Here is a 25,817-nt window from a genome sequence, read left to right as displayed (position 1 = left end):
AGAGCCGCCACCCCACCAACCCGCCACAACGCCGCCTGCTCCAGCTGGAGGCACGGTGAGTGGAGCAAGGCATGGCAAGCGCCGTTGCATTCTTGGCGCAGACGGAATGCCAGCTGGTAGTCGAGCCCGCATTTGTGAAGAAGTACGGTACCTTACCGTAACCAGCAGCCCCCACGCCACCCTGCTCAGGACAACGCGGATGCTGCTGGGAGCAGGCCGCCGCTGGCAGCAGCGGCCGCTGCTGCTGCTGCTGTTCGTCAGCCGCGGGACGCCCGGGGCGACTGCGCTGCTGGCGTTGATGCCGCCAGCGGCGCCGCCACCACCGCAGCTGCCTCGCGAGACATGGCGCATTGCAAGGTAGGCCAGCGAGGCGAGGCGCGCGACGGCCAGAGACATGGTGAAGCAAGCAAGGGGGAGGCGCGCACACGCGAGCTGCTTAAAACGCGAGTGGGCTAGGTCGGACAGCTCAGATGCCGTCATGCTTACGACTCTGCGGACTGCCGTGCGTTCGAGTATGGCTGCTACGGTTTGCTAGTTCAGTAGATGCGCCGCTGCCTTGCGTGCAACCGGCCTGCGCCGCGTGCGTGCTGGAGTAACCAGCATGCATACATCCAGAAGTAGGCAGCTCTAATGCTGACATTCTGACTTTTCTGATTTGCCCGTCTGTGGGGGGGCGAGCGCTGGTGGCGCGCAAGAGATGAATGCGCTGCGGGCGAGTGGGCCTTCATCGTTGTCATGTCTTCGCCGGTGCAACTCCGAACACTCTGCGGGCGTCTGTGAGGTCCGCAGCCAGCACTGCGAGGCCCAGGCAGGACAGCAGGCGGAGTCACCTCTGGCAGTGCTGCCCCTGCTGTCTCCCGTCGCCTCAAGTGGCGGGTCTCCGGCGGGTGGGGATGCTCAGCAGCCAGCAGGTGTGCTGCGGAATGCAGCGGCCATGGGGGCAGCGGCGTCGGCGGCGGTGGGGGCATAGGGGGCAGCGGCGGCGGCCGTGATGGATGAGCAGGAGGTCCAGCAGCACGCCGCAGCAGGCAGCTGTGGGCCTACTGGAGGCGCCGCAGCGCAACAACATCGATTGCCAGCGCCACAGCCAAGCACGCCGCCGAACGCAAGGAAGCCCTCGCACTCGCACTGGCTGTGGCTTTGGCAATCGGTGTTGTTGCGCTGCGGCGCCTCCAGTAGGCCCACAGCTGCCTGCTGCGGCGTGCTGCTGGACCTCCTGCTCCTCCACCGTCGCCGCCGCCGCCGCCGTTTGTTGCGGTAGCTACTCTAGACCGGGCGAATGTGAGGGGAGGGGCTACAACCGCCAGCTTTCGGTCATGCCCTGCCGGAGTATTTCAGGGCCCCCATCCCATCCCACTCCGTCCCCCACCAACCTCTCCCAGCGCGCAATCGATACTACGCTCATACCCGGACAGTGGCGCGGATAAATGCCATCTGGCATGTGAGGTGTGGTAAAATCTGGTGATAACTTTCAACGTGTTCTTAATTTAGATACCGCCGCACACCATCCTGCATCCACCCACACCTACGCATATGCACGTGTGCCACACGTGCAGGTGGGGCCGTCAGCATGGGAACGGCACTTTGACGCCGTGTGCAAGGCCGTGTGGGCAACAGTGCACGAGGAGGCAGCCGCTTCCGGCCGGCAGCCGGGCAACGAGCTGTACTGCAAGGCCTTCCCAATCCTGCTGCTGTGGCTGTCCGCGGCGCTCGGCAGCAAGGACTTCCGCGATCCGCAGCCCGGGAGCCTGGATGACCTGCAGCGGCAGCTGGTCGCGCGGACACGCGGGCTGCCTGGGCTGCCGGTGCAGGCGCTGCTGGACAAGGCGGTGCAGCTGATGAGCAACGAGGGCTTCGTGGCCAAGCTGCGGGCGTGCACCACCGCGAGCATGCGCACAAGGAAGAAACCCTGCAGGACTGTTTGTGCGATGGCGGTGTGACAACCTGGCTGGCCTGCCATCAGGCCTGCAGTGCATCTGCAGGCGTAGCTTGATGAGGCGGTCGACCGCCTCTTGCGCTAGCGAGCAGCTGGTGGCGGTGTGCACATGGAGTTGTGGGCCTTGTGGGAACCGTTGACGGGTTGGACGATGAGAGTGGTCAGCCGGCTCCTGTGAGAAACTGGTGGCGGGTAGGAGCGGCTCTCGTGATGTGACGCCATGCAAGAAACCTCCAAAGGCAACCTGAGTGCGTGTGCGTGGCCGGGTGGTTCTGCTTGCATCGTATGCGGCTTTGTGCGCCGTTAGCAGCCATCAAGTCATCAGCAACCCGTTGGCTCCAATTGTCCACGCCCTGACTTCGGGACCATGCATGTGGTATGAAGGAGGAAAGCCTTAATACATTGATATGTTCGAATATCGCATTTGAGTAGACAACGTGAGAGCCGCCTCACCCAGTAGCACGTGCTTGAGTGCACGTGCTTGAGTGCTGTGCCGGCATCGCATTATGGAACTGCGAGTAGTGTCATAGGAGCAGCGGTACGACAGACCTGCTTTGCCGGATTCGCGTGACCTGCCATGGCTGCGGTACTGACATTTGGCGTTCGGGGTACCGTATAGCACACATGGAGATAGTGGTGACGCGGCATATGGGCATGTAAACTAACAGCGCGTACACAGGGCTCGTATCTTCCTTCTTTTTGCCCCAAGAAGCCTCCGGCCGAAGAAATTTTTGGGCTGAGCCCCCCGAGCGAAGCGATGGTAGTCTGCGGCCAGTCTACGCCAGCCCAGCCTCTGACAGCCGTATACACCAGCTGAGAGTCACAAGCTTTAGGACGCCGGAGTGGCGCAGCTTGGCGCGCGGTTATCTCGTCAAAGGTAACGTAGCAGTTGCGGTCGCTGCTCATGCTCACGCTTTCCTTTTTGCTTGTGCTAGCTCACTGGCCTCGGCTCTACAACGTCATGTTCGCTTGAGCGTGTTGCGTTTTTTCAAGCACGTCTCCGATACGAGGTGCGGCAGGTTTGCTGACATCACCCGCCTCTAAACACCCAAACTGCACTGCCATCACAGCGCTCTCCTTCTTGCTGCCCCCCCCCCCGGATGCACTGCAGCACCAGCCAGCAGTCCGCAACGCAATGGACATCATTGCTTTTTGGGCTGAGCCCCCCCCCCCCAGCGAACGGCCCGTCTCCCTGGCGTGCTTCGCCCCAACTGCCGCAGGCGACTGTGTGGGTAAGTGGGATGGCAGGTTTGGGGCGGCAGGTCGGTTTGGAGATGATGACAAGGGATGACACGGGATGACACAGGGCGGTTTGGAGGTGATACGGGGTGACACACGGGATGACACACGCCCTGTTTGCATGTTGAACTGCAGGGCCGCGACGCCAACTCGGCTACAAACATGCGGCACGCGCTGATGGAGATGCTGCTTGGCAAACCGCGGCCTGCAGCCCTGCGACCTGCTGGCGGCGGTGGCGGTGCAGGGCCTGGCGGCGGCGGTGGCGGTGGCGGTGGCGGTGGCGGCGGTGCAGGGCCTGGAGACGGCGGTGGCGGCGGTGGTGGCACCGCGCCTACCGGCGGCAACAGCAGCGGCCACAGCGTTGGGCCCGGTGGTGGTGGCGGCACGGGCGGCCCTGGGCCCAGCGGCAGTGGCAGTGGCGGCGCGCATGTTCGGAGCAGAGGATGCGGGCAAGGCCACGTGGAGGAGGACAGCGCGGCGCCGCCTTCAAAGCGGCGCCGGCGCGCAGGTTGAGACCTGCCGGTGTTGTCTGGTTAGCGACCTGTGCTGACGAGGATGGCGTAGCGGGCAGTCAGCTGCAGCGGCAAGGGTGTTGAGAGGTTTTCCTTGCTGTCTGGTTGGCCTGCTGCCTGCTGCACTAGTGCTTGATAGCTGGGCGCGACTGGGCACATATGGCGGGCGGTGCCTGTACAAACCGACCCCGGCTATGTCCGGGAGATGAGGCTAGTATCGGAACCTTCGGCCTCAGACGGAGGACGTGGCGTGGGCTCAGCCCACTTTTCCCTTGCGAGGGAGAGCCACCTTTTCTTGTCTTATAAACAGAACGCTTCAGGCTTCGGAGGGTCTTTCTGAGAATCGCAGAAGACATTTGGGGGTGTTTCTGTCACTTGTCCGGCCCAAGGCAAGGGTGACTGAGGTTCCCAGGATAATCTACGGCCGTGTCCTGCTGGTACCATGGGGGCACACCACGATAGGTCAGCCTTCTACAAGGGGAGTCATGCCGTGGGTGAGTGAGCATGATGAGCATGGGTGAGGGCGCTGGGGTTTGGCGTGGGGATGGGCCACGATTTGCCATGGAGCCATGGAGCCGGTGCTTTTTTCAGCAACGTTGTGTTAACGTGGCAACAGCAACCCCATCCCGCACGCTGTAACAATGGCGCATGCCGTGCGGCGGAATATTTTGCATGCTGTGCCTGAGCCGAAACGTAGGCTGGGGGCAACAGCAACCTCCCTCCGCACGCTGAAACAATGGCGCATGCCCGGATTATATTGCTGTGCCTGAGCCGAAGCGTAGGCTGGGGGCAACAGCAACCTCCCCCCGCACGGCGAAACCATGGCACATGCCGTGTGGCGGAATATTTTGGTGTGCCTGAGCCGAAACGTAGGCTGGGGGCAACAGCAACCTCCCCCCGCACGCTGTAACAGCGACAAATGCCGTGCGGCAGAATATTAGCAGTGCCTGAGCCGAAACGTGGGCCGGGGGCAACTGCAGCTGCATTTGGCACGCTGCAACAGGGCAAGCCTGACACACACCTGGCCTGACACGAATCGAGCATAGGTCGGGGGCGGAGCCCCCGGAAAATTTCTTGGGGATGAAAGATGCGGCGGCACCAGGTTTCTGCAAATCAAAGATGCCTGTTTTCGGAAATCTCGCCTGCCTTCTTAAGATACGAGCCAAACGTGATTGACGCCGCGTGATGGACTGGTCATGTCGCGGGGAACCGCACATCGCACGAAGGAGGCTTGCCACAGGAGACGCGGGCACATGGTGTTGGGCTGAGAGCCCGGTTTGTCTCTTTGCAACATGCGCACACGTGTTGCTGGAGCCATCTGCGAGTCAATGCCGCATCAGGGTATCCGTGTGTCTCTTGACCCTGACCCTGCACTCTGACCCAGGGCTTGCATCTTCCAGGGGCTCCACCACCGCCGCAGGCGAGAAGGGCCCTAACCACGTTCTGCCCTGCTCTGACCCTGACCCTGCACCCTGACCCTGACCCACCCAAAAAAACTGCTACACTAACCCTGCTACACTGACCCTGCTGCCCAAACCCCAAACCTAAACTATGACCCTGCACTCTGACCCTGACCCTGGCCCTGGCCCTGACCCTGACCCTGACTCTGACTCGTCCACCTGCACCACTCCACCTGGGTTAGTGTAGCAGGGTTTTAGGTGGGTCAGAGTCAGGGTCAAAAGCCATAGTCAGAGTGCAGGGTTAGGGTCAGGATCAGGGTCAGAGTCAGGTTCAGGTTCAAGTTCAGGTGGAGTGGGGCAGGTGGACGAGTCAGAGTCAGGGTCAGGGTCAGAGTGCAGGGTCAGGGTCAAGAGCCAGAGTTAGTGGGGATGGTAGCGAAGGGGAGGGCTCGGATACGCCCGAGGAGGTTGACAACCTTCACAGGGTATCAGTGTGTGTGGGCATGGGGTGATGCCAGCGAAGGGAAGAGCTCGGGATCGATGCCCGGCAAGGCCCAATGCAAATTTCATTACCTTACGCCGTTAACGTCATTAGTGTACAATTCCATTCACTTTCCGAGTAATGCAAATGCAGCGCCCTGCAAACTTTATGAACTGAGATTTGAACAAGCGAACAAGAGGTTTCGCTCCGCCCGTTGATTTGCTCTTTTTCGCGGCCTAACAAACGATAATGGTAGACTAGTTATAGCAACGCACTGAGCGAAGGCACACACGCTGCCGGTCGGCACATGACCCGCAAACTTGCAAAATGGACCAGTACTGGAACCAGGTCTACCAGTATTACAGACGACTTGGCCATGCTGATGCCAACGCGCGGGCGCTCACCGCCCAGGCACTTCAGCGTGCTGGTCATGCTGCGACAAGTGTTCAGCCAGCGCCCACTCCTGCGCCTGCGCCTGCTGCTGAGAGGCAGCCGGTGACTACTGGAGCAGGTGCCTCGAGAAACAGCAACTACACGGCGGCTGCCTTGGCGGCAGCTGCGGTCTTCGCGGCAGCTCAGCGCCAGGTGACAGGTGCTGTGCCGGGCTCTGGGGGCCCAGCCGCGGCCGCAGCAGCCCGGCAAGCCGTGCCGGCGTCGGCCTTCGCCAACCGGGTGGCAGGAGCAGCAGCTGCGGCAGCACCGGCGCTTGCAGGAGCTCAGCAGGCGGGCGCGGCTGCAAGCGCCTACGCAACCCAACAGGCGGAAGCTGCGGCACGGCTGGTGCGGATGCAGCAAGAGCAAGCCGAACACGCACGACGGGAGTGGGAAGCACGGCAACGGCAACTGCGGGAGCGGGAGCAAGAGGCACAGCAGCATCAGGAAGCCGCGCAGGTGCATGAGGAGGGAAATGCGGACGACGAGGTGAGGGTACGCACGTATGCGGTGTTATTGCTGGGGATTATGGCTACGGGGCTTCCTGTACTGGAGTATGGAGTCGGCAGGTTTGCACAACGATAGTTCATTGCTCATTCCTTACATACCATGTGTGCAAACGCATAATGGTAGCGCATGGGCAGTCCGCAGAGTCTGAGCGTGAGCCACTCGTGTAAATGTCCTCATACCACATGCCTTGTCTGGATTGACCGGCGCGCTGCCTGCCCAAACCCTGATCTGGTGCAGGGCGGTGACGTGGACATTTATGAGCAGTACCAGTGAGTCGCGGGTGGAAAGGACGCGCGTGTCGCGTGTACGGGGGCGGGACTTGTCGGCGACGAGGGAGGTTAACCGCCGCCACGCCTGCTGTGGTGGAGGCGCCCCCTACGTGCGGCGTGCCTAGGGACGTGCCAGCCGTAAGCACACGAGAGTTTGACCTCAACTTGATGCGCCCTTCGCCCTTCCGGTTTCCCCCAGGCCGGCCAAGGTACTCGAGGGGCCGCCGCACCCGGACCCCATCGTGGAGACGGCCTCGCTGGCGTCCGTGACGCCGCCCGACATCACCTACAGCCACCACCTGCAGGTGCGCGAGTGCTCAGGAGACTCTCACGTGTGCAGAGTGGGCATGAGCATGCTGGTTCGGGAGGGCACGCGGTGCGCTTCTCAAGCGCGGCTGCTGCTCCAGTGTCAAACGCATGGACTGCGCCTTGACCCACATGCAGGACAACCTGGCCCGGGCCGAGCTGTCCAACGCGCAGCTGGAGACGGTGCTGTACGCCTTCCAGCGCTTCGGGAGGAGGCTGCCCGATGGTGAGGCCTAGGGAAGGGATTAAGTGGAAGGAGGTCAGCAATACCTAGGAGGAGACGGTGGCAGTGGGGAGCGTCATGAACCTTGGGCGCAACGCGCTGGACAAAGTCTTTGCGGACAGCTGGCACATGGCTGGGGTTACACAATCGTCGTGAGCATTTTGCCGCGGAGCCTCTGTAATCTGGTTCATTGACACATTCTTCTGGCTCGTGCGTCTTCCAAAACCACAGGCTCGCGCGCGGGCTTCTTTCTGGGTGACGGCGCGGGTGTGGGCAAGGGTCGACAGATCGCAGCGGGTAAGTGGGCATGCCAGGGTTTAGGAGGCAGTAGACAAGGACGTCGGTGGGCTTATGGGGATGTTGCACGGGCATTGGTAAGCATGGGCACTGGACGCGCTTGACAAGTGTAGTCCCTGTGCCGACACACATCCTACCCTTATAAACAAGGAAAGGTTTCCCATGCCCCAACTACCGTTCGTGCAGTGATTAAAGAGTTCTGGGCCACGGGGGGGCGGCGGGTGCTGTGGGTGTCCACGTCGAACGACCTGCGCTACGACGCCCGCCGAGACCTGGCTGATCTAGGTGTGGCTGAGGACCACATACCCGTGTACCCTCCAGTGAGTGATGTCCACACAAACGCACAGGGGCACGCTGGGGGCTGTTGCTGTTTCGCTTTGATTGCTTGAGGACAGAATGGGCTGTGGAAGCGTGTGGGTGCTGGCAGGGTGCCTTTGGATATCCAAACCCGATTTGGGTTTTTAAAGTTGCGTCCAGCCATCCACACCGGTGCCATCACCTCATTACCTCATCGCACCATCCCCGCCTTCCTTTGCAGCGCAAGGACAACGTGCCCTCCGGTTCTCTGGCCGCTGCCTACCCGGGCGGGGGCGTGCTGTTCGTCACTTACTCGCTACTGGTGTCCAAGGTGCGGGGTGGGCAGGCACGGGGAAGGGGCCGCTGATCCGTCTGGGCAAGAGGACAGGGATGACGCACAAGCCGGACGGTTGCAGTATTAGGCCACTGAGTCAGGAAGCATGCTACAACAATTCCATGGCCGCATCCCCGCTTGCAGGGCTCTTACAAGCCGCCGCCGGGGCCACGAGCCCGGGGCGGTGCGCGCAGCGGCGCTGCCAGCGGCAGTGTGGGCGGCCGCGGGCGCGGCCGCGGGCGGCGCGCCGGCGGCAATCCAGGCGCGGCGGCCGCAGCGGCCGCCACTGCGGACGAGATGGGACAAGCGGCATGTGAGTGTCTGGTCGAAGCACCACACGGCAGGCGCGGCCCTGTTGCAGCACAGTACCCTTGTAGCGGCTCTTCCCTCACCTGAACCTGTGGCTGCAGCTGCACCTCCCCATACATGCTGTAGGCACTTGTACGTACTTGTTAGGCTCGAGCCCACTCTTACGCCCTTCTGTTGCAGCCGCACTGGAGCTGAAGCGGGCCGAGGTGCGGCGGCTGTTCGGCGCGGGCAGCCGCCTGCACCAGATCGTCGGCTGGCTGGGCGGCGAGGGCGGCGGAGGTGGGTAGGGAGCGATAGCGCCTGATCGCACGCCAGCGGATCTGCGGTGCCAATGGGGGTTTGGACTTTGGAATGCCACAGCTGCTGGCGCGCAGGGTGAGCTCATCAGCTGCTCCCAAAGCGTGCGCCTCTGCCGGTCACATGGTGCAGATGCCACGGTGGCCCTTGTTACCTCCTTTGCCTTTGCCCTGCGCCTACAACCACCTTATTTGGCCGCCCTCAGGCGACTGCCTGATTATTCTGGATGAGTGCCACAAGGCCAAGAACCTGCTGGACGCGGCCGGGAGTGAGTAGCTGTGGAGGAAGAGGGCGGGGCGTACGGGAACCTTGGCGTGCCTGTAGGCGGCACTGAGGCTGCAGTTGCCCAACCTGCGGTCCTCCCCCTCACAACACTTCCGGAAGCCCATATTTCCTGCCGTGTCACCCGCTTGACCTGGTGTTCCGCTTGCCTCTCTTCAGTACGCAAATCCCCGTCTTGACCAGCTTCTTCCCTGCCGTCCACGGCCACCACCTTACTGCACATGCCCGCACACCGGTCCTCGCAGACTCCAGCCAGACTGGGCTGGCGGTGGAGGCGCTTCAGGACCAGCTGCCCAACGCCCGCGTACTGTACAGCTCCGCGACTGGGGCCAGCGAGCCGGACAACCTGCGGTACATGGTGAGGCTCGGGTTCCCGGCTGTATCCGAGCCTCTTGGGTCGCTTGTCTGACGCGGCGGCATAATGAATAAGTTGGGTGTGCGGATCGTTGATATCTTCTTCCTGTCCCCCCTCCTGTCCCCAGGTGCGGCTGGGTGCGTTCGGCTACCCGCACATCAGCGACATGATCAACGCGCTCAAGAGGTGGGGAGCGGAAGGGGCAGGGCATGGAAAGAAAGGCGGAGAGCGGTGTTCCTGTAGAGGCTGCCAACACTGCACAAATACAAGTCAGGGCTACTGTTAGACTTAAACACCCAAACTATTACGGAGGGTGACATTGTCAAGTGTCAACCTTCCATGCTGCAGTCTCCCTACCTGCCACCGATGGCTGACCAGGCACGGGGCTTGAGCGAGACGGCCACACTTCGCCTTCACTGCGGTCCTCCGCCTCTAACCCCACCAACCTGCACCTGCCCGCCTCCCTCCACAGGTCTGGTCTGGGCGCGCTGGAGATGTTCTGCATGGGGCTCAAGGCCACTGGCACCTACGTCAGCCGCACCCTCAGCTACAAGGGCGCCGAGTTCATCACCGAGGAGCTGGAGCCAGACCCCGTGTTCAGGTGGGGGAATGAGGTGCTCTGTCCTTAAGCGACAAGGTGTGCACTGCGCAGCAGCATGGGAAGCATGGCCCGGCGCCCTGCAGACTCCATCACTGCATGCCACAGTTTTATGCGTTGCCACGCCTCTTCACAGGGTCATGTACGACCGCAGCTGCCGGCTGTGGGGGCTGCTTTGGAACGTGATGCGCCAGCTGCCGCGCGCCGCCGCCAAGAATCGCGGCGGCCGCGACTCCAAGGCCGCGCTGTTCTGGTCCGCGCACCAGCGCTTCTACAGGCAGATGCTCATAGCCAGCAAGGTGGGAGTGACAGAGGAGATGGCTGGGTGATGCTGGGCACGCGGCTGTGAGCTGGCCGCGGCTTACTGACGAAAATACAGTTTTGGCTTACCGCAACAGCCGCAACTCCTATACAACATACAGTATAAACATCAAGCTCATTGGCCCAATGCACGTGGCATGTGTGTGTCACCCAGGTGAAGCGCTGCGCCGAGTTGGCGGCTGATGCGCTCCGGCGCGGCATGTGTGTGGTGGTGGGGCTGCAGTCCACGGGGGAGGCCAACCTGGCGGCGGCGCGCGAGGTGCTGGCCACGGGGCTGGGCGAGGGCGGCGACGGCGGCGCGGGTGACGGAGAGGACTTCGTGTCAGCGCCCAAGATGATCATGCACGTGAGTGGATGGATTGGGGAAGGGCTCGGCAACTGAAGCTGTTTGGTAGGGCGCCACTGCATCTATGCCTGCACCTGCACGTGCACGTGCTGCCTACCTGTCCTCCGTCTACGCCCCGACCCACAATTCACTGTCCCATCCGAGTCTACGTCTGACCCCCACCTTCCTTGCTGCGCATATGCCCATAGAACTTTATTAGTCAGTGGCTGTTCCACTTCACGGTGCCGGTGGGCACCCTCATGGACAAGCGCAGCATGCAGAAACTTCAGGCTGAGGTGGGTGGCGAGTTGGCATGTGGGCACGAGTTGTTCAAGTTGTACCCGTCTTGACTACCGGTGTTGAAGATGTGACTCCCGCTCCGTTTCACGCCACCCTCTGCAGATCTATCGCGTGTGTGTGGAGTGGCGGCAGCTGCCTTCCTGCGAGGAGGAGGCGATGAAGATGGTCAAGCAGGAGAAGCGGGTGAGCGGCAGGCCGCTTGGTGGCATGGTTGCCGCTACGTGAGCGCTGATGGCTGTGGGGCAGAGGGGCTTAGAAAGCAGGAGCGGTGCATACGGTCTCGTCCGGTCTGAGCCCCGCGCACGTGTGTTGAGGTATGGACGGAAACATCTTCCTTCCTTGCCCCACAGCTGGCCGCAATGGAGGCCGCCCGGCTTGTCCGCGAGCAGCGCACCGCCGCAGCCGCCGCGGCCGCCGCCGGCACCTCGCCCACTGCCGCCGCCGTGGGGGTGGGTGCAGGCACGGCCGAGGCGGCCACGTCCGCCTACGGCGCGGCGCGGCGACTGGGGCGACGGCCGCGGTACGACGAGGACGAGGCGGCCGAAAGGGAGGCGGAGACGGCTCCGGCCCGGATGCAGGAGCAGGCGCCTGACGCCATGGATGTAGACGATCAGGGAGGCGGCGTGGTGGCAGCGGCACGGGCCGGCAGCGGGGATGTGGAGATGGCAGACGTCGGCGCAACTGATGGCATTGGCACGCCCGCTAGCGATGTAGCCGAGGACACGGGTGCTGGTGCTGCCGCTGGCGGCGCTGCCGGTCGGAAACCGCAGCCGCCAGCGCACGAGTCTGACGCGGACGATGTGGTCATGGAGGGCGAGCGCTCCCTGGACCAAGTGCTGGCGGTGAGTGGCGGGTAGAGGGTAGGTGCTTTCATGTGTCAAACACGGATGCATGATTGCCACGTCTGCAAGCTACATTCCCCTGTCCAAACCCCTGCACTGCCTCTACAGGAACGCCGGCGCCTGGCCATCCTGGCCGGAGACCTCATTGACCTGGCCGATGACACCGATGACGAGGCGGCAGCAGGGGCTGGTGGAGCCGGGGGGGCAGCCGCTGGCGCCGGAGCATACGGCTCAGCCGGAGCAGCGGGCGGCGCGGTGCAGAGCATGCGCGCACAGCGAGATGCAGAGTGGCGGCGGCTGCTGGAGCAGGCGGACGCGGAGGAAATGGCTGCGGCGGCGGCGGCGGAGACGCGGCGGCAGGAGGAGCGCCGGGCCAAGCTGCAGACCGCGCTGGTGGGTAGAGGACAGGACAGGACGAGGGTAGCGAATACACTCTACGGCCTGGGCGCTGGGGCATGTGTCGGGCTCAGATGTTGCCCGTGCCGCTCGGGCGCCGCGTGTTGCTGACCCAATGCGTGTGCGCCACTGCGCCTAACGCTTGTGTCAGCGCCTCCGCTTATTGCCATCTTGTGCCTGACCGTATGCTTCTCTCCCTGTCCCCAGGCTGAGGCTCGCTCGCTGCTGGAGGACCTGCAGAAGCAGGTGAAGGAGCTGGAGGCCGCAGAGGAGACGGCAGCAGCCGGCGCCAACTCGCGTGGTGGCTTGCCCGCCCCTGCAACTGCTGTTGCAGCTGGCACGGCAGCAGCAGCAGCACAAGTGGCGGCGGGAGGCGCGGGGCGGGGCAAGGCTGACAAGGAGGGAGGCGGCAAGCCAGGCAGCCGTGGCGGCAGCACAATTGATGGCGAGGCGCACCTGGAAGATGATGTGAGCGATGGGGATGAGGACAAGAAGGAGGAGGCGCGTCACGTGCGAGGTAGGTGAATGACGACAGGTGCGTGAGGGAGTGCACTGCTGGAGGACATGAACCGCGGCCCTCGCGGCCCCATATGCCATTATTTGGTCGGTGGTGACGTGTTCGTGACGGTGCGGTATCATTCGCTCATGTTCGCAGCCCGGCGCGAGACCGGCGGCGCGGCGGGTCCCAGCGGAAGAGGTGCCAAGACCGCGCCAGCGAAGGGCCGCAGGTGCGCTCGGACCGTCATTAGCGCACTGCCGTGCTGTTTTCAACCACCCCACTTGATCCGCGACCGTGGCACCGATCCTTTGCGACCAGTCACCACCACGCTCAGCCCAACTTGCTACATTCCCGCACAAATCTGCCTGTAGGCGCGGCGCCGCCGTGGTCGATGAAGACGAGGACGAGGATACGGAGCTGGGTGCCACCAAAGTCGAGGGAAATCCCGCCTCAAAGTCGGCCGCCTCCAAGAAACCAGCGCCCAAGGCCATCGGTGCCAAGGTTGCATCCAAGAGCAAGATGGGCAACGTAGCGATGACGGCCTCAACCGACTCAACCGTGTATGCAGGTGAGGGCGCCGTGCGAAACACAAATGCTTCCTTGCTCCTTGCCGTTTGTTGACACTGCCAACTGACACGCTTCGTTGTTTCTATGTGAGGTGCTGGCAACTCCTATTCTGTTCTGCAGAGGGCGCTGACCAGGCCCCAGCGGCCGACGGAGCCCTGCGGCCGCGCCGTGCGGCGCAGATGGCGGCGGCTCGCATTGACGCCATCAACCGTGGTGAGCCGATTCCGCCGAAGCCGCCACGAGGGCCATCAGCGCCTCCGGCCAAGGCGGGTGCGGCTGTGAAGTTGGAGGCAGGGGCATTGAAGCGGGCCGCAAAGCCTGCTGCTGACGGTGCTGCTGCGGGCCCGGCGGCTGAGGCGGAGTCGGACTCGGTTATCATCATTGATGACAGCTCAGAGGTGAGTGGCATGTACATGGGCATGACTGGAGGTGACTGTGTGTTGCCGGCAGCTGCCAGTTCGCGCTTTGCTCTGCATCCGTATGTCAAGGGCTATGCCTGTGGGCTTGATTGGCAGATGACCACTTGTCCCGCACCACAGGACGAGGACGCGGGCACGGGCGCCGGGTCCGGCATGCCCCCAGCAGCCGCTGCAGGCCTGCAGCACGAGCAGCAGCCATCTGGACGGGCGGTGGCGCAGGGAGCCCCTGCCGCCGCTGAACTGGCAGCTGCCGGGGACGGCGCTGCAGCTGATGCTGCTGGCGATGGCGACCAAGACGATGACGTGAGCAGCATCGGTGAAGAAATCTCCAACCCCGACGAGTCCGAGTACCAGCCCGCCACAGAGCTGAAGGAAGACGCCGAGCAGCCACCGCCTCCGCAGGCGGAGCCAGGGCAGCCAGGGCCACAGGGGGCGCAGGAGCAGCAGCCAGGGGGCGGTGCGCGGGCGGCGCCGGATACGGCGCGGCAGGCCGAGGCAGCAGCGCAGGCGAAGACGTCGGAAAAGGCGCGGAGGCGCGACAAGGCCGAGGTATGTGGAGGGGTGCGCGTCAGCTGGCTAGGCGATGGGGTGGTCGCCGTGTGTAATTGGTCAATGCCATATCGACGACTGGCGTTCGGTGCATGCGCAGGAGGAGGCGGAAGGCGAAGGCGCAGACGAAGACGACGGTGCCGAGGCCTCGGAGGCGGGAACGGCAGCTGAGGCTGGTGATGACTGTGCAGATGAAGATGAGGACGAGGATGAGGGCTACGACGACACGCTTTGCGCGCGATGCGGCGGCGGTGATGACCCCGCCAGCATCCTGCTGTGCGACACGTGTGATGCGGGCTACCACATGGCCTGCCTGGACCCGCCACTGGAGGTAAGGGCGCGTGAATGGATTTGTGATTTGCCTGGGATTGGAGTCGTGTGTGGGCTTTCGCGGCGCAGGGGCATTCGTAGTGCGCTGGCTGCCATCGCTCCTTCCCTTCATCACCCTCCATCTTTCGCATATGCCTGTGCTCCGCTAGTTTCGCTTGGTTTGGGCTGGTATTTACAACCTCCCCATAATTCCACACGTGCATTCATAGGAAATTCCGGACGATGACTGGCACTGCCCCAAGTGCACTGCCTCAGATGTGGCCCAGGCGGCCGCTGCAGGAGCTGCTGCGGCAGCCGCACCAGCAGCGGCCCCATCCACCTCCGCTGGCGTGAAGCGCAAGGCGGGCGACGGGGGGGAGCAGGCCGCGACAGGGCTGGCGGCTGCAGCCGGAACAGCGGGGCCAGTCCAGCAGGGCCCGCTTCAGGACGGTGACTCCAAAGAGGAGGGTGGCGCCGGCGCAAATCAAGCCCGCCAACCAAAGCGCCTAAAGACGGTACTGGAGTCCTTCGCCGCAGCCACCGGCGCCCGGGCAAACGGTGAGCCTAGCAGCGGCAAGTCGGCGGCGGCGGGTGGTGGCAGGCGGCAGGCTTCTGCGATGGAGTTGAACACGGAAGCGGATGGGGGCGCGAAGGAGGATGAGGAGGGGTTGGAGTGCCGCACCAGCAGCCACGCCACAGCGAGTGGGGAGGAGCAGGAGGAGGCGGGGGCATTGCCACCTCGCGGCAAGCGCGGTGGGCGGCTGACGAAAGGCGCCGTGCAAGTAAGAGTGAGAGGCGGTGCCGGCGCCAGTGCTGGTGGTTGCGCGAGAGGTTTGCGCGCCGGGATGACCGGCAAGGGGAGAGGGCAGTGGCGCGGCACCAGTGCGTCGGCGCGGCGGGGGCGTGCCGGCACGCCGTCTGCGGACGGCGAGGAGGCGAGCGAGGCTGAAGCCAGCTCTGCTGCGGGCGAGGGCAAGGATGAGGACGAGGACGCTGCTGCGGCGGCCAAGGGCGGCGCACCCGCTGGCCCCACTGCGAACCTGGCCGTGGGTAAGGTAAGGAAGAACGGTCGTGCATCGGCTGCGCGTACAGCGGATTGTATGACTTGCAGTCCAGCGAAGGCACACCGATTACCCGCCTTTTGCGGTTTATGTACAAAAGCAAGTGAACGTTGATGGGCGGCCACAACCATTGCCTTTTGTCGTTCACAACCGTATCTATTCCGCGCGCCGGCACTGCCCGCTAAACAACTTACTCCGCGCCGCGCCGCGTCGTTGCCCCTGCGCCCGCGCTCATTCTCATCATCCCGACCAGATTCGCATGCAGCTGCGCATAGTGCGGCAGCGGCTGAAGGACGCGGCGACTCGCGCCGCCGCCGCGGAGCGCGACCTGGAGCATTTCACCCGTGCGCTTGCGGCAGCCGCAGCTGCGGCAGCGAACGGTGGCCGCCGTGGCCGCACCCGCAGCCGCAGCGTCACCGCGGACGACGAGGAGGAGAGCTCGGAAGAAGAGGAGGAGCAGGTGGATGAGGGCAAGGACAAGGCGAATGGGAGAAAGCGGGCAGCCAAGCACGCCCGCGGGGGCAAGGCGAAGGCCACGGGGAGAGGGCGGGGCAAGAAGCAGGCGGCCGCTGGCAGCATCAACAGCAGTAGCAGCGCCTCTGATGAAGACGATGACGGCTCCGAGGAGGAGGTTTCGGAGTCGGAGTCGGAGGCAGCCAGCAGCAGCAGCAGTGGCAGCAGCAGCAGCAGCAGTGGCAGCAGCAGCTCCGAGGAGGAGGATGCGGCTAGTGATGAGGACGCGGCAGCGGCTGAGGCCCAGCGCTTGGCCCGCCAGCCCGACCCAACCAAGTACCGTCACGCCGCGAAAGCCAAGCCGTTGGGGAAGCTGCCTGGAAGCTGGGCCGCGCCGGGTGGCGGCGGTGACGACAGCGGAGCTGCTGCCGCTGAAGGCGGAGGCAGCCGCTGCAAAGGCCAGAGCAAAAAGGTCGCCGGCGGCAAGGGCAAGGGCAAGACGCAAGGTGTGAAGGGCAACGTTCGCCACCAGAAGCGGCGTACGGCAGGCGCTGGCGATAGCAGCGGCCCTGATGATGATGACTCTGACGAGGGCTCCTCCGACTCTGATGACGACTCGGACGACAGCAGCGTGTCGCTGGTGACGGAGGGCGGGGAGGAAGGCGGCGGTGAGGGCGAGGCTGACCACAGTGACGGCGGCGTAGAGCTGATTGACGAGGAGGACGAGCGCATGCGGGAGCGGCGGCGCACGCGGGGCCGTGGCGGTCCAGGTGGGGAAGCAGGAGGTCAGGAGGCGGGCGGCGCGGCACTGCCGCCGGAGCTGCGCAAGTGCCGGGCCATGCTGCTGCGGCTGCTGGATGCGCAGGAGGTGAGCGGTGGTGGCGGCTGATGGCATTGCTAACGACGCGGGTGTGGATGCAGATGTGGCCCGGACGGATCGACACTGCTTGCTCACATTCCGCAACTTGACACCTATATGCTGTGCCCAGTGTCCCGGTTCGCTCTTCATTCCTGTACACCCGGCTTCGCCCCCGCTTGCCCCATCTGCTGCAGCTTCCTCTGAACCCTCTGGACCAGCTGCTGGAGCTGCTGGGCGGCCCCGAGGCTGTGGCGGAGATGACGGGGCGCAAGGTGGCGCAGGTCCGAGACGAGGAGACCGGCCGCGTGGTGTGCGTGGTGAGTGGCACGGCCGGCGGGTGCAGGTGGGATAGGGCGGATAGCTCTAGCCGGTTCACGAGTATTCCGATCAAATACTTTGTCTCGAGGGTCGCACGAGTGTTACGGGGTGGACATGGCTCGTACGGTACGGCTTGGGTTTGCGATGGTTAGCTGAACATCAAGTCAACGGCACGACTATTGTGTGCAACTGCTGGCTAGGGCCGCCTTCTCGCGGGGGATTTTAGTTGGCTGGCTCACTTCCCTCCACTGACCATTTTCGCCTTATCCCAACTCCCCGCTCCGCCGTCGCTTCCTCCACATTGGCCGGCAACAGCAACGCCGCGACGACGAGGCCCAGAAGATGGTTAACATGGCGGAGAAGGAAGACTTCATGAGCGGCCGCAAGCTGGTGGCGGTGATCAGCGACGCGGCGTCCACCGGCATCAGTCTGCAGGCGGACCGCAGGTGGGGTTGTAAATACCAGCCCAAACTAAACCCCAAACCAACGAAAACTGGAGTGCAGGCAGAGGCGTTAGTTGCGAGCGATAATACTTATGGGATGTGGGCCGAGGCGTCGCGGAGCAGCAGGGCGAGCGGCGCCGGCGATAAATGTCGCCTCGGGGGCTCTCGGGGCGCAGAACGGCAAGGCTGAGGGCTTCGGGGCATTACAAGTTGTCATTTGCCAAGTTGACGCAAACGGACGGATGTCATGGAGTTTGGTAGGTGGAGCCTGTGCTCTGCCTGATTTCGTGTTGTGTACATGCCGTGCCTCGGAAAGTGTGGCATGGTGAGCATGCACACATACGCTCTTCACCTTTCGCCTGCACCTTCCTGAAGTCGTGCCGATTTGCACATCGCCCTTCCGCTCGTGGCGCGCGTGCTTGCTTGCAGGGTGGCGAACCAGCGGCGGCGCTTCCACGTTACGCTGGAACTCCCCTGGTCGGCGGACAAGGTGGGGCAGGGGGGCTCGCACAGCGGGACTGGTGGAGTCGGGGCTCTGGGCCTCCTGGTGCGTGATACGGGGCCGTGGCCTTGGATAGATACGGCTCGCAGACTTACCCAGGTCTGCACAGCAGCCCGACTCTCCCTCCTGCGGTCGTGCCTTCCGCTTTCACAGGCCATCCAACAGTTCGGGCGCTCACACCGCTCCAACCAGGTGGGTGGGTGTAGCGGCCCGGCCCCGGCCTGCTACCGTATGGCCATGCGCTTTTAAGCACATCGCGGACCGGTTCCGTCCGCTTGGTGCGATCCCTAGCCCTCTGGTGTGCCACCCGCTCCCCTCGCCTCCCTTCGTTCCGTCTCCCCTACGCAGGCATCGGCGCCGGAGTACTGCTTGCTGGTCACCAAGTGCGGCGGCGAATACAGGTGAGCGGTCATGTATGATTGCAGTCTCAACCCAGGTCCGCCCTAGCTGCGCCACCATTTCACTGAGCCCTCCTGCGGCCCAGGTCGTCGCCACGGCCCTAGGGACCGCTCGTATTCCCAGTCCGTAACCATTTGTGTAGCACTTGGTTGCATACATCGGTCACTAAGATAGGTCCGGGGCATTAAACTGGACCGGGGCTGAAGTCGACGTTCTAGTTGTCGCGTTCGCCGGGACACGTCACATGCGGCAATTGGGCGGCACGGGCTACGCTTTGCAGCTGAATGATTAGGCAAGACCATGACTTCGAACATAGCACGTCAAGCACGAGCCACAGGTATAGGTAGCAGCCTGCCTTGCGATTGAGCCAGAACTGAACGGGCCTCAAAATTGGGCGTCCCTGGGGACCCGCCTTTTCCTGGAGTGTAACTCGCTTGGAACCCCGGCCCACAGGCGCCCTCCTTGGCCGCGCTTTGCGTCCGTCGCGTTTCTACGCGCATGGCATCACGTGTACTCCTAAGGAGTGGTGTTCAACATCTTCTCAACAACTCGCACCCCGCACCTTACGCTCCATGTGCCCTCAGGTTTGCGGGCGCAGTGGCCAAGCGCCTCACGTCCCTGGGCGCGCTGCTGCGGGGCGACCGCCGCGCGCTGGGCGCCAGCTCCGACCTCAAGCCCTACGACGTCGACAACAGGTGCGCGGCGGCGGGAGGGAGGTGGCATCAGGCATGCAGTTGGGGGTGCACGCAAGGGTATGTGCGCCACGGACATGGCACGTGTGCCTCCTGCGCCGGTACACTGCGGTACTGCCCTGCTCAGCATTTGCGCCGATGCCTGCTTGCTCCGCTACACTGACGGGATTATGCATACAGTCGGCGTTTGTCATCTTTCTTTTTGCCCTGCGGTACACATGCAACACAAATGTACACACAGATACGGCGAGGCGGCTGTGCAGCGGGTACTGGAGTGCGTGGCCAGCGGGGTGCACACCGTGGCGGGAAGCAAGGTATGTGTGTGGAGGGGAGAAGGTAACGAGCAGTATGCCCTTCGTGGACTTGGGTATTACATGCTGCAAAGACATGGGTGCAGGGCCAGAATGCCACGCCAATTACCGCCCCCCGCTCCCTCCGCAGCCTGGCGAGCTGCCTTCCGAGCTGCTGCCCCCAGACGTGGCCGCCACGCCGCCGGGCAGCGCGGCCCGTCAGCGCGCCTTCCTGGCCCACATGCAGCGCTGCCTGCGGAGCATGGGACTGCTGGCAGCCACCAGCCTGTGAGTCCCGAGCGGGAGGAGCGGGGAACCTGTTCTGTCTAGGATTACGCAACAGGATGAAAGCAACCTGCTCGCCACTGCATCACACCATCAAATGCCCATGCCCTAAAATCTTGAGCGCCTCTGAGCTGCTTTGCCCCCACCAACATGCACAGCCCCGGCGGTCACGTGGCGTACAGCGTGGAGCGCAAGGACCAGGTGGGCATATGTGGTGTGTGAGAGGGGTCTCCCACGGTCTCTGCCCAACGTTCCGATTTCGCCCCGCTCCATCACCGCCCAGGCCACGGGCGTCCCCAAGTTCCTGAACCGGCTGCTGGGCTTGCCGCTGCGGGACCAGGAGCTGCTGTTCGGGTACTTCCTGGGCATCATGGACTCGCTGGTCAAGCAGGTGGGCAGGGCGTGGGAGAGGGTGAAGCGTAAGGGCCGTACATACGGTACAAGTACCCAACCGTTCGCGACCCGCTGCAAGCACTCTGTCCTGCTGCCCAAATATAAACACGCCCGCAAACAAACACACGTGTCCTCTCAGGCCCGTTCCGCCGGCGACTACGACGAGGCCATTGTGAACATCGGGCACAGCGCCGTCAAGGTGGTGGCGCAGCACCAGGTGCACGTGGACACGCCGTCAGGTGGGGTGGGCCAGGCGGGCGGGCGGGAGGTGGAGTGGGCGGATGGGGGGATATACCCCCTGATCAGCTTTTGTCGTTCATCAAATGCCGCCACCTGCCGTCCATCCTGACCTCCACAAAGGCGCCACCACGCACTACATGGAGTTAGATGTGGACGACGGGCTGTCGTGGCCGGCGGCGTGTGCGGCGCTGGCGGCGGCGCGGGAAGACATGGCAGCGGAGCGGGCGCCTGCGCGCATCGTGAACAAGGTGCGGAGGCGGGAACCGCAGTGCGTTGTTCATCCTTGCCTTGTAGCTTCAACCACATCTGGCATGGTGTGCGAGGCCCTGCGGAACGCTGTGCCCCACTGCTCTGACGCTCGTGTCGGCTGTCATGGCATCATGCGCACACCATGGGTCATTGCGCCTGCGCCTTCGCCCGCCTTTCTGTCAAGTGTTCACACTTGCCCTGCTCTTCCTGCGACTGGTCATGGCCACAGGTGGGTTTCTACGTGGCGCGCCGGAACGCCAACGTGGGCGGCACCGGGCACCCGCTGGTGGTGCTGGCCACCGCCATGCGCCAGACCGTGCTGGGCAGCAGGCTGGCGCAGCGCTTCAGGATCCAGCGCCCTAACCAGGTGCGTGGGGCTGGGGCCGGGGTTGGCGCTGCGGAGTTGAGAGGGCGGTTGGGATACATGGGCTGGGGAATAAAAGACGGGACTAGACAGGACGTCTTGAGGCTGGGAAAGCTGGGCCTGGAGCGTGCTTTTTCCAGTCTCCGCTTGGTGACTGAAGGCGTGTCATGTGCTCCCTGGTGGACTGCGCGTGCGCCCATACCCACCCGCAGTCCCAAACCCCTGCCCTGTAACCATTCTCTCCTCCTGCCCCCTCCCTGGCCAGGTGAAGGGCTACATGTTCACGCTGCACGAGCTGGAGGACAAGTACCGCAAGGTGGACGAGCAGGTGAGAGAGGGCGCGTGAGCGGGGGAGGAGGATGGCGAAAGGTAGAGGGTGCAGGAGCAGGACGACGATGTGCCTGCCACCAACGACTAGGCCCCGTGGGAACCGCTTGGAGCGTGCTGCTGTTACTAGTTCAACCTTGTAAGGATGACTCCTCAAAAAAAAACTAGTAAGGCTGGATGGTCATGACCCGTCAGTAATGTTGCCTCCACCAGCAACCCCCTGCCGGCAACCCCCTGCCAATGGCCACCACCACCGCCACCTCCTCCCAGACCGCGGAGCTGCACTGGGCCTTCTGGTACGCCTACCTGGACACCGGCTGCCTGCACGGCGGCGAGTGCGTGCGCCGCAAGCGGGACGGCCGATGCAACTACGGCTCTCGGTTCTACCGGCTGCATCTGGTCACCGGTGGGTAGTCGTTAAGCAATCAAACGTGCCCACCGGCTTTACGGGGGTGGTTGGACGGGTTGGCAACGGGTGATGGTGGCTTCTGCCCGCCGGTATTACCATAATTGTCGACACCTGTCCGTTGACCCTGCTCCCCAGGCGCGGTGCTACCGGTGCTGCGCAAGTTGTTCGACACCGTGCTGCGCGGCGGCGGTGGTGGCGGGCCCAACAGCAAGAAGCAGGCGCCGCGGGTGGTGCGCGCAACCATCCGTGAGGAGCCGGCGGACCAGCGCGCGGGGCAGCAGCATGGGGCGGTGGCGGCGGGCGGTCAGCTGCTGCTGGAGGGGCCGGAGGCGGAAGCAGCTGCTGGGGACAAGGACGGGAAGGAGGACGGCAGTGACGAGGTGGAGGAGGTGGTGGCCCCGGTGAAGCGCGAGGTAGAGCGCGCCCGTGCACGCAAGGGCCGGGCGCCCAGACCGGCCGCAGGCTCTGCCACAGCAACCGAAGCAGCCGCAGGCAGCAGTGCCGGCGCTGGGCCAAGTGCTAGCTGGGCTAACGGGACGCCAGGGCGCGGCGCCGGTAGCATCCAGGGAGCTGGCACAAGTGCAGGTAGTCCAGGTCTGGCCGGGGCGGATGCTGGCAGTGCGGCCGGGGTGGCAGGGGCTGCAGCGGTGCCGGGCGGCCACGCTCATGCAGGGGTTGCGGGCGAGGGCACTCAAGACTCGCACACGCGCGTGGTGGTAGGGCTGAGCCTAACGGAGCGGGATGCGGAGCAGTTCCTGCAGGCGGTCGTCATGTGAGCTGGGTAGGGCGCGGCCTTGTGCGTGTTTGGGACGAGGTCAAAACGGGTTGATGTGTTTGCTGGCGAGCGAGGGGACCAGCACCTGGATTGGAAGGTTGCCGGTTGCCCGCACACGGGTATGGCGCACACGGGTATGACGCCGGCCTGGAGTGGGGCAAAATCGTGTCCACACATGTTTTTCCGCGGGACTGTGTGTGAGTTTGGCGGAGGGACCGCAGCAGCCGCAAGCCTCTGCTACTGCACCCCCATTGCTCCGGCACAGTCAGCCGGCGTCCCATCAACGGCAACTTGTAAGCTGCCTCTCCCTACAAAATATCTTCCTACCAGGTTGGCTTTTGCCCCTCCCCCTTCGGGGGAAGGGGCAAGCCCGAAGGGGGAGGGGCAATAGCCATTGCGGTCGCCGTAGCTCCTCGAAGCGTAGCGTAGAGCAGAGCGGAGGACTACACCCCCTGGACCCCAGCGCCCACACGTAGGTAGGTAGGGCGACCGGACACGCGTTACGCACCCACCCGCAACGCCACACGGTAGGGCACGCGAAAATGAATTACAAGGCCGTACCGCCGTCCTGGCACAGCTGCACGACGAGTTCACTGGCTGGTGGCGCCTATACTCAGGCCAGCCTGCAGACACGCCCCTGCCTTCCGACGTTGTCATCGGCGCCCTCGTCACCCTTGCGCGGCTCTGCACCACCCTCGGCACCTTCATCACGTCAGCACGGCGCACTCTACGGCGGCTGCATCTGCGCGCCTACCCGCGCCCCTTCCTCGCAAGGCCCTCATGCGCTTCTATGGTCAGCATCGCCAACTGCTGCCGGGTACCATGACCTCACGCGGGCTCCTCAGCCTCCTGCCGCCCCCGGATCTGCCCCCTCCTCCGCCGGCGGCCCCGCCGCCGCCTCCCCCTCCGGCCCCCGCGCCACCAGTCGCCGCCGCCGTCGTCCTGCCGGCCCTGCCCGCACCACCGCTTCCCTTCCCTCCTGCTGGCCACGCGGCCTGGTACCACGGCGACAACAACATCGGCTCAGGCGACGACATGTCCATCTCCTCTGACAGCGGCAGCGATATGTCCATCTGTTAGCAGCAGCCCCAGATGTGACGCAGCAGCGTCAGCCTCAGCCAGCACGACAGCCGTGGAGCGGCGACCTGGGCGACGGTAGCGGCGGTACCGAGCGGTGCGGTGGCTTGTAGTAGGTGTTTGGGGGGTGGGGCGCCGGTCCCGGCTGCCCTGAACCGCTCTGCGGTGCGGGGACGGCCGTGCCGGTGTTCCCGTGCTGGGCTTCTGGTTTCCAGTTTTACGGTAGGGACACAGGTCGGTGCTAAGTTTGGGGCTTGGCGCGCGTGTGGGCTTTTTCCTTGTCGGTTCGGCGCGGGTCGGGTTCTTGGGTTTGCGTTAGGGGCGCTGGTTTTCGGGAGTGTGCTGTCCCGCCGGCCGTGTGTGGGGCGTGCGGTGCGTGATCGCCGGCTTCTCGGCCGTCTTGTGGGTTGTGTGTGCGCGTGTGAGTGCCTGTTTGCGGCGGGCGCGTGTTGGCTGCGTAGGCGGGCTCCTTGGCGGGCTTTTCGTCCTGGCTGTGTTTTGCCCTGTGTGTGTGCGCGTGTCCCCTCTCCGCGCTCCCGTGCCGCAGGGCTGCTGGTTTTAAGACGCCGCCTCCTGTCTTGCCACCGGGGAGCTCTTCGTGAGCCCGGGCCCCATCCAGCCACGTACCCAAGTACCCACCTACGTACCAGCCCCAGCGCTGCCAGCCTCTGCAGCCACCCAGCGTCCCATGCCAGCTGTCCCGTGCCTCTCCCCAGCTGTCCCGTGCCTCTCCCCAGCTGTCCCACCCCAGCAGTCCCACATCCGCTGTCCCCTCCCAGCTGTCCCTCCCAGCTGTCCCTTCCAGTAGTCCCTTCCAGTAGTCCCTTCCAGCTGTCCCACACCAACTGTCCCACCCCAGCTGTCCCTTCGGCTCCCTTCTCAAACGCAGCTTCAGCAAAATCTACAGCCTGCCCGACTCCCGGCGTGTGCGGCCTTCCGCCCGCCTTCCAAAACGCAACAGCCCCCGCCTCTCCTCGCCAGCCGCTCACAGCCGAAACTCTGCTTCTTTCTTTATCAGCCACAAACATCAGCCACAAACAATGCCTCGGAAACAACGCCTCGGAAACTTCCTCCCAACTAGTGCGCGGCCACAGCTCCCCTACCGAACGTCGCAGCACCTATCCTCACCATCAGCAACGCTTCCTCACCTCCGGTTGTGTTGTTGGCGTGTTGCACCGCATTCGGCCTGCCCGCCACAATTGTCGTACACATTCGGGCCCCTCTTCTGCTTTGCTTCGCCTTGTTCTTGCCCCTGTTTGTCACACTGTCGCCCGGCCATTGTTTTGCTGCACGCCGTTGCATTACGCTAGTGCTCGTCTACACAGCTCATCCGTGGACGCCGGTCGACTGCCTGCAGGTGCGCATCGGCTATGCTATCCGCGCGGTGTGGCGTCGCATTGAGTCTGTGTGGTGCTATCGCCTTGGCCGGGCGCCCGGAGCGTGAGGAATGCGCGTCAGCAAAGCATCGACACAACCTGCCAGCTACCGTCGGTACAGTAACAGCGCGCGAACGACGCACCAATGCCTTGTCCCTTCTTGCTACGCATTTATGTGGGCACGGGTGGGAGCCACACACATCGGGACTACGCTTTCCTGCCCCTTGCCATGTTCCATCACGAACGCCCCTGCCTTCCGACGTGACGGAGCAGCTGGATGACGCCGCGCAGCAGGTGCAGACTGCCTACATGGACTACGTGCTCCTAGACGCCCGCACCCTGCGGTCCGCTAAGCATGGGCCGGCGGACCCCGGCGGGGCCAGCGGGCCCAGCCGCCGGCAACGCCAGCACTGCAGCCGCAGTACCTCCAGCCTCATGAGCCTGGGCAGCGCTCCATTGCGCCCCGGCGGCACCAGCTCAGGCGCCGCTAGCATGAGCACCAGCAGCGGCGGCGCGCCCCCCTGCCAGGGTGGCGGCCACCGCCGCAAACGCCACAGCACCAACAGCAACCGCAACCGCCACGGCGCTGCCGTGGCCGGTGGGGGCTCATAATGCGGCCACCAGTGGGCGCGGTGAACCTTCAGATGCTGACAGTGAATGTCAACGGCCTGGGCTCGCCGTTCAAGGCGCGGGCGCTGGTC

At 64.1% G+C, this 25,817-nt stretch overlaps 2 protein-coding genes across 2 annotated transcripts in view; both read left to right on the top strand.

Moving 5' to 3' along the window:
* Window positions 1-2,608, top strand: part of CHLRE_02g095046v5 (uncharacterized protein) — a 7,464-nt gene extending 4,856 nt beyond the window's left edge. The window contains exons 13-15 of the mRNA XM_043059514.1: window positions 45-55; window positions 190-357; window positions 1,557-2,608. Coding sequence (XP_042927148.1) covers window positions 45-55; window positions 190-357; window positions 1,557-1,940 — 563 coding nt within the window. The 3' untranslated portion in view covers window positions 1,941-2,608. The remainder of the gene's footprint in view (window positions 1-44; window positions 56-189; window positions 358-1,556) is intronic.
* A 3,086-nt stretch (window positions 2,609-5,694) lies between these two features.
* On the top strand, window positions 5,695-22,972 carry CHLRE_02g095045v5 (uncharacterized protein). Its single transcript, XM_043059513.1, has 43 exons — window positions 5,695-6,489; window positions 6,748-6,779; window positions 6,979-7,084; window positions 7,224-7,311; window positions 7,540-7,605; window positions 7,792-7,925; window positions 8,144-8,233; window positions 8,381-8,549; window positions 8,726-8,824; window positions 9,048-9,110; window positions 9,370-9,482; window positions 9,607-9,665; window positions 9,952-10,080; window positions 10,214-10,376; window positions 10,553-10,744; window positions 10,933-11,019; window positions 11,126-11,206; window positions 11,374-11,865; window positions 11,974-12,258; window positions 12,469-12,778; window positions 12,917-12,989; window positions 13,132-13,328; window positions 13,448-13,725; window positions 13,867-14,295; window positions 14,396-14,626; window positions 14,835-15,659; window positions 15,919-16,986; window positions 17,172-17,294; window positions 17,611-17,741; window positions 18,168-18,228; window positions 18,394-18,432; window positions 18,589-18,641; window positions 19,224-19,334; window positions 19,573-19,645; window positions 19,773-19,909; window positions 20,065-20,107; window positions 20,190-20,297; window positions 20,439-20,538; window positions 20,660-20,787; window positions 21,018-21,155; window positions 21,418-21,480; window positions 21,750-21,885; window positions 22,024-22,972. The coding sequence occupies exons 1-43, from the start codon at window positions 5,896-5,898 to the stop codon at window positions 22,662-22,664; spliced, it is 8,538 nt and encodes a 2,845-aa protein (XP_042927147.1). The 5' UTR covers window positions 5,695-5,895; the 3' UTR covers window positions 22,665-22,972.
* Window positions 22,973-25,817: the final 2,845 nt, after the last annotated feature.

This window comes from Chlamydomonas reinhardtii, chromosome 2 (assembly GCF_000002595.2).
Source record: "Chlamydomonas reinhardtii strain CC-503 cw92 mt+ chromosome 2, whole genome shotgun sequence".
NCBI lineage: Eukaryota > Viridiplantae > Chlorophyta > Chlorophyceae > Chlamydomonadales > Chlamydomonadaceae > Chlamydomonas > Chlamydomonas reinhardtii.
The sequence above is the reverse complement of the archived record's forward strand: the minus strand, read 5'-3'. Positions and strand labels throughout refer to the sequence as shown.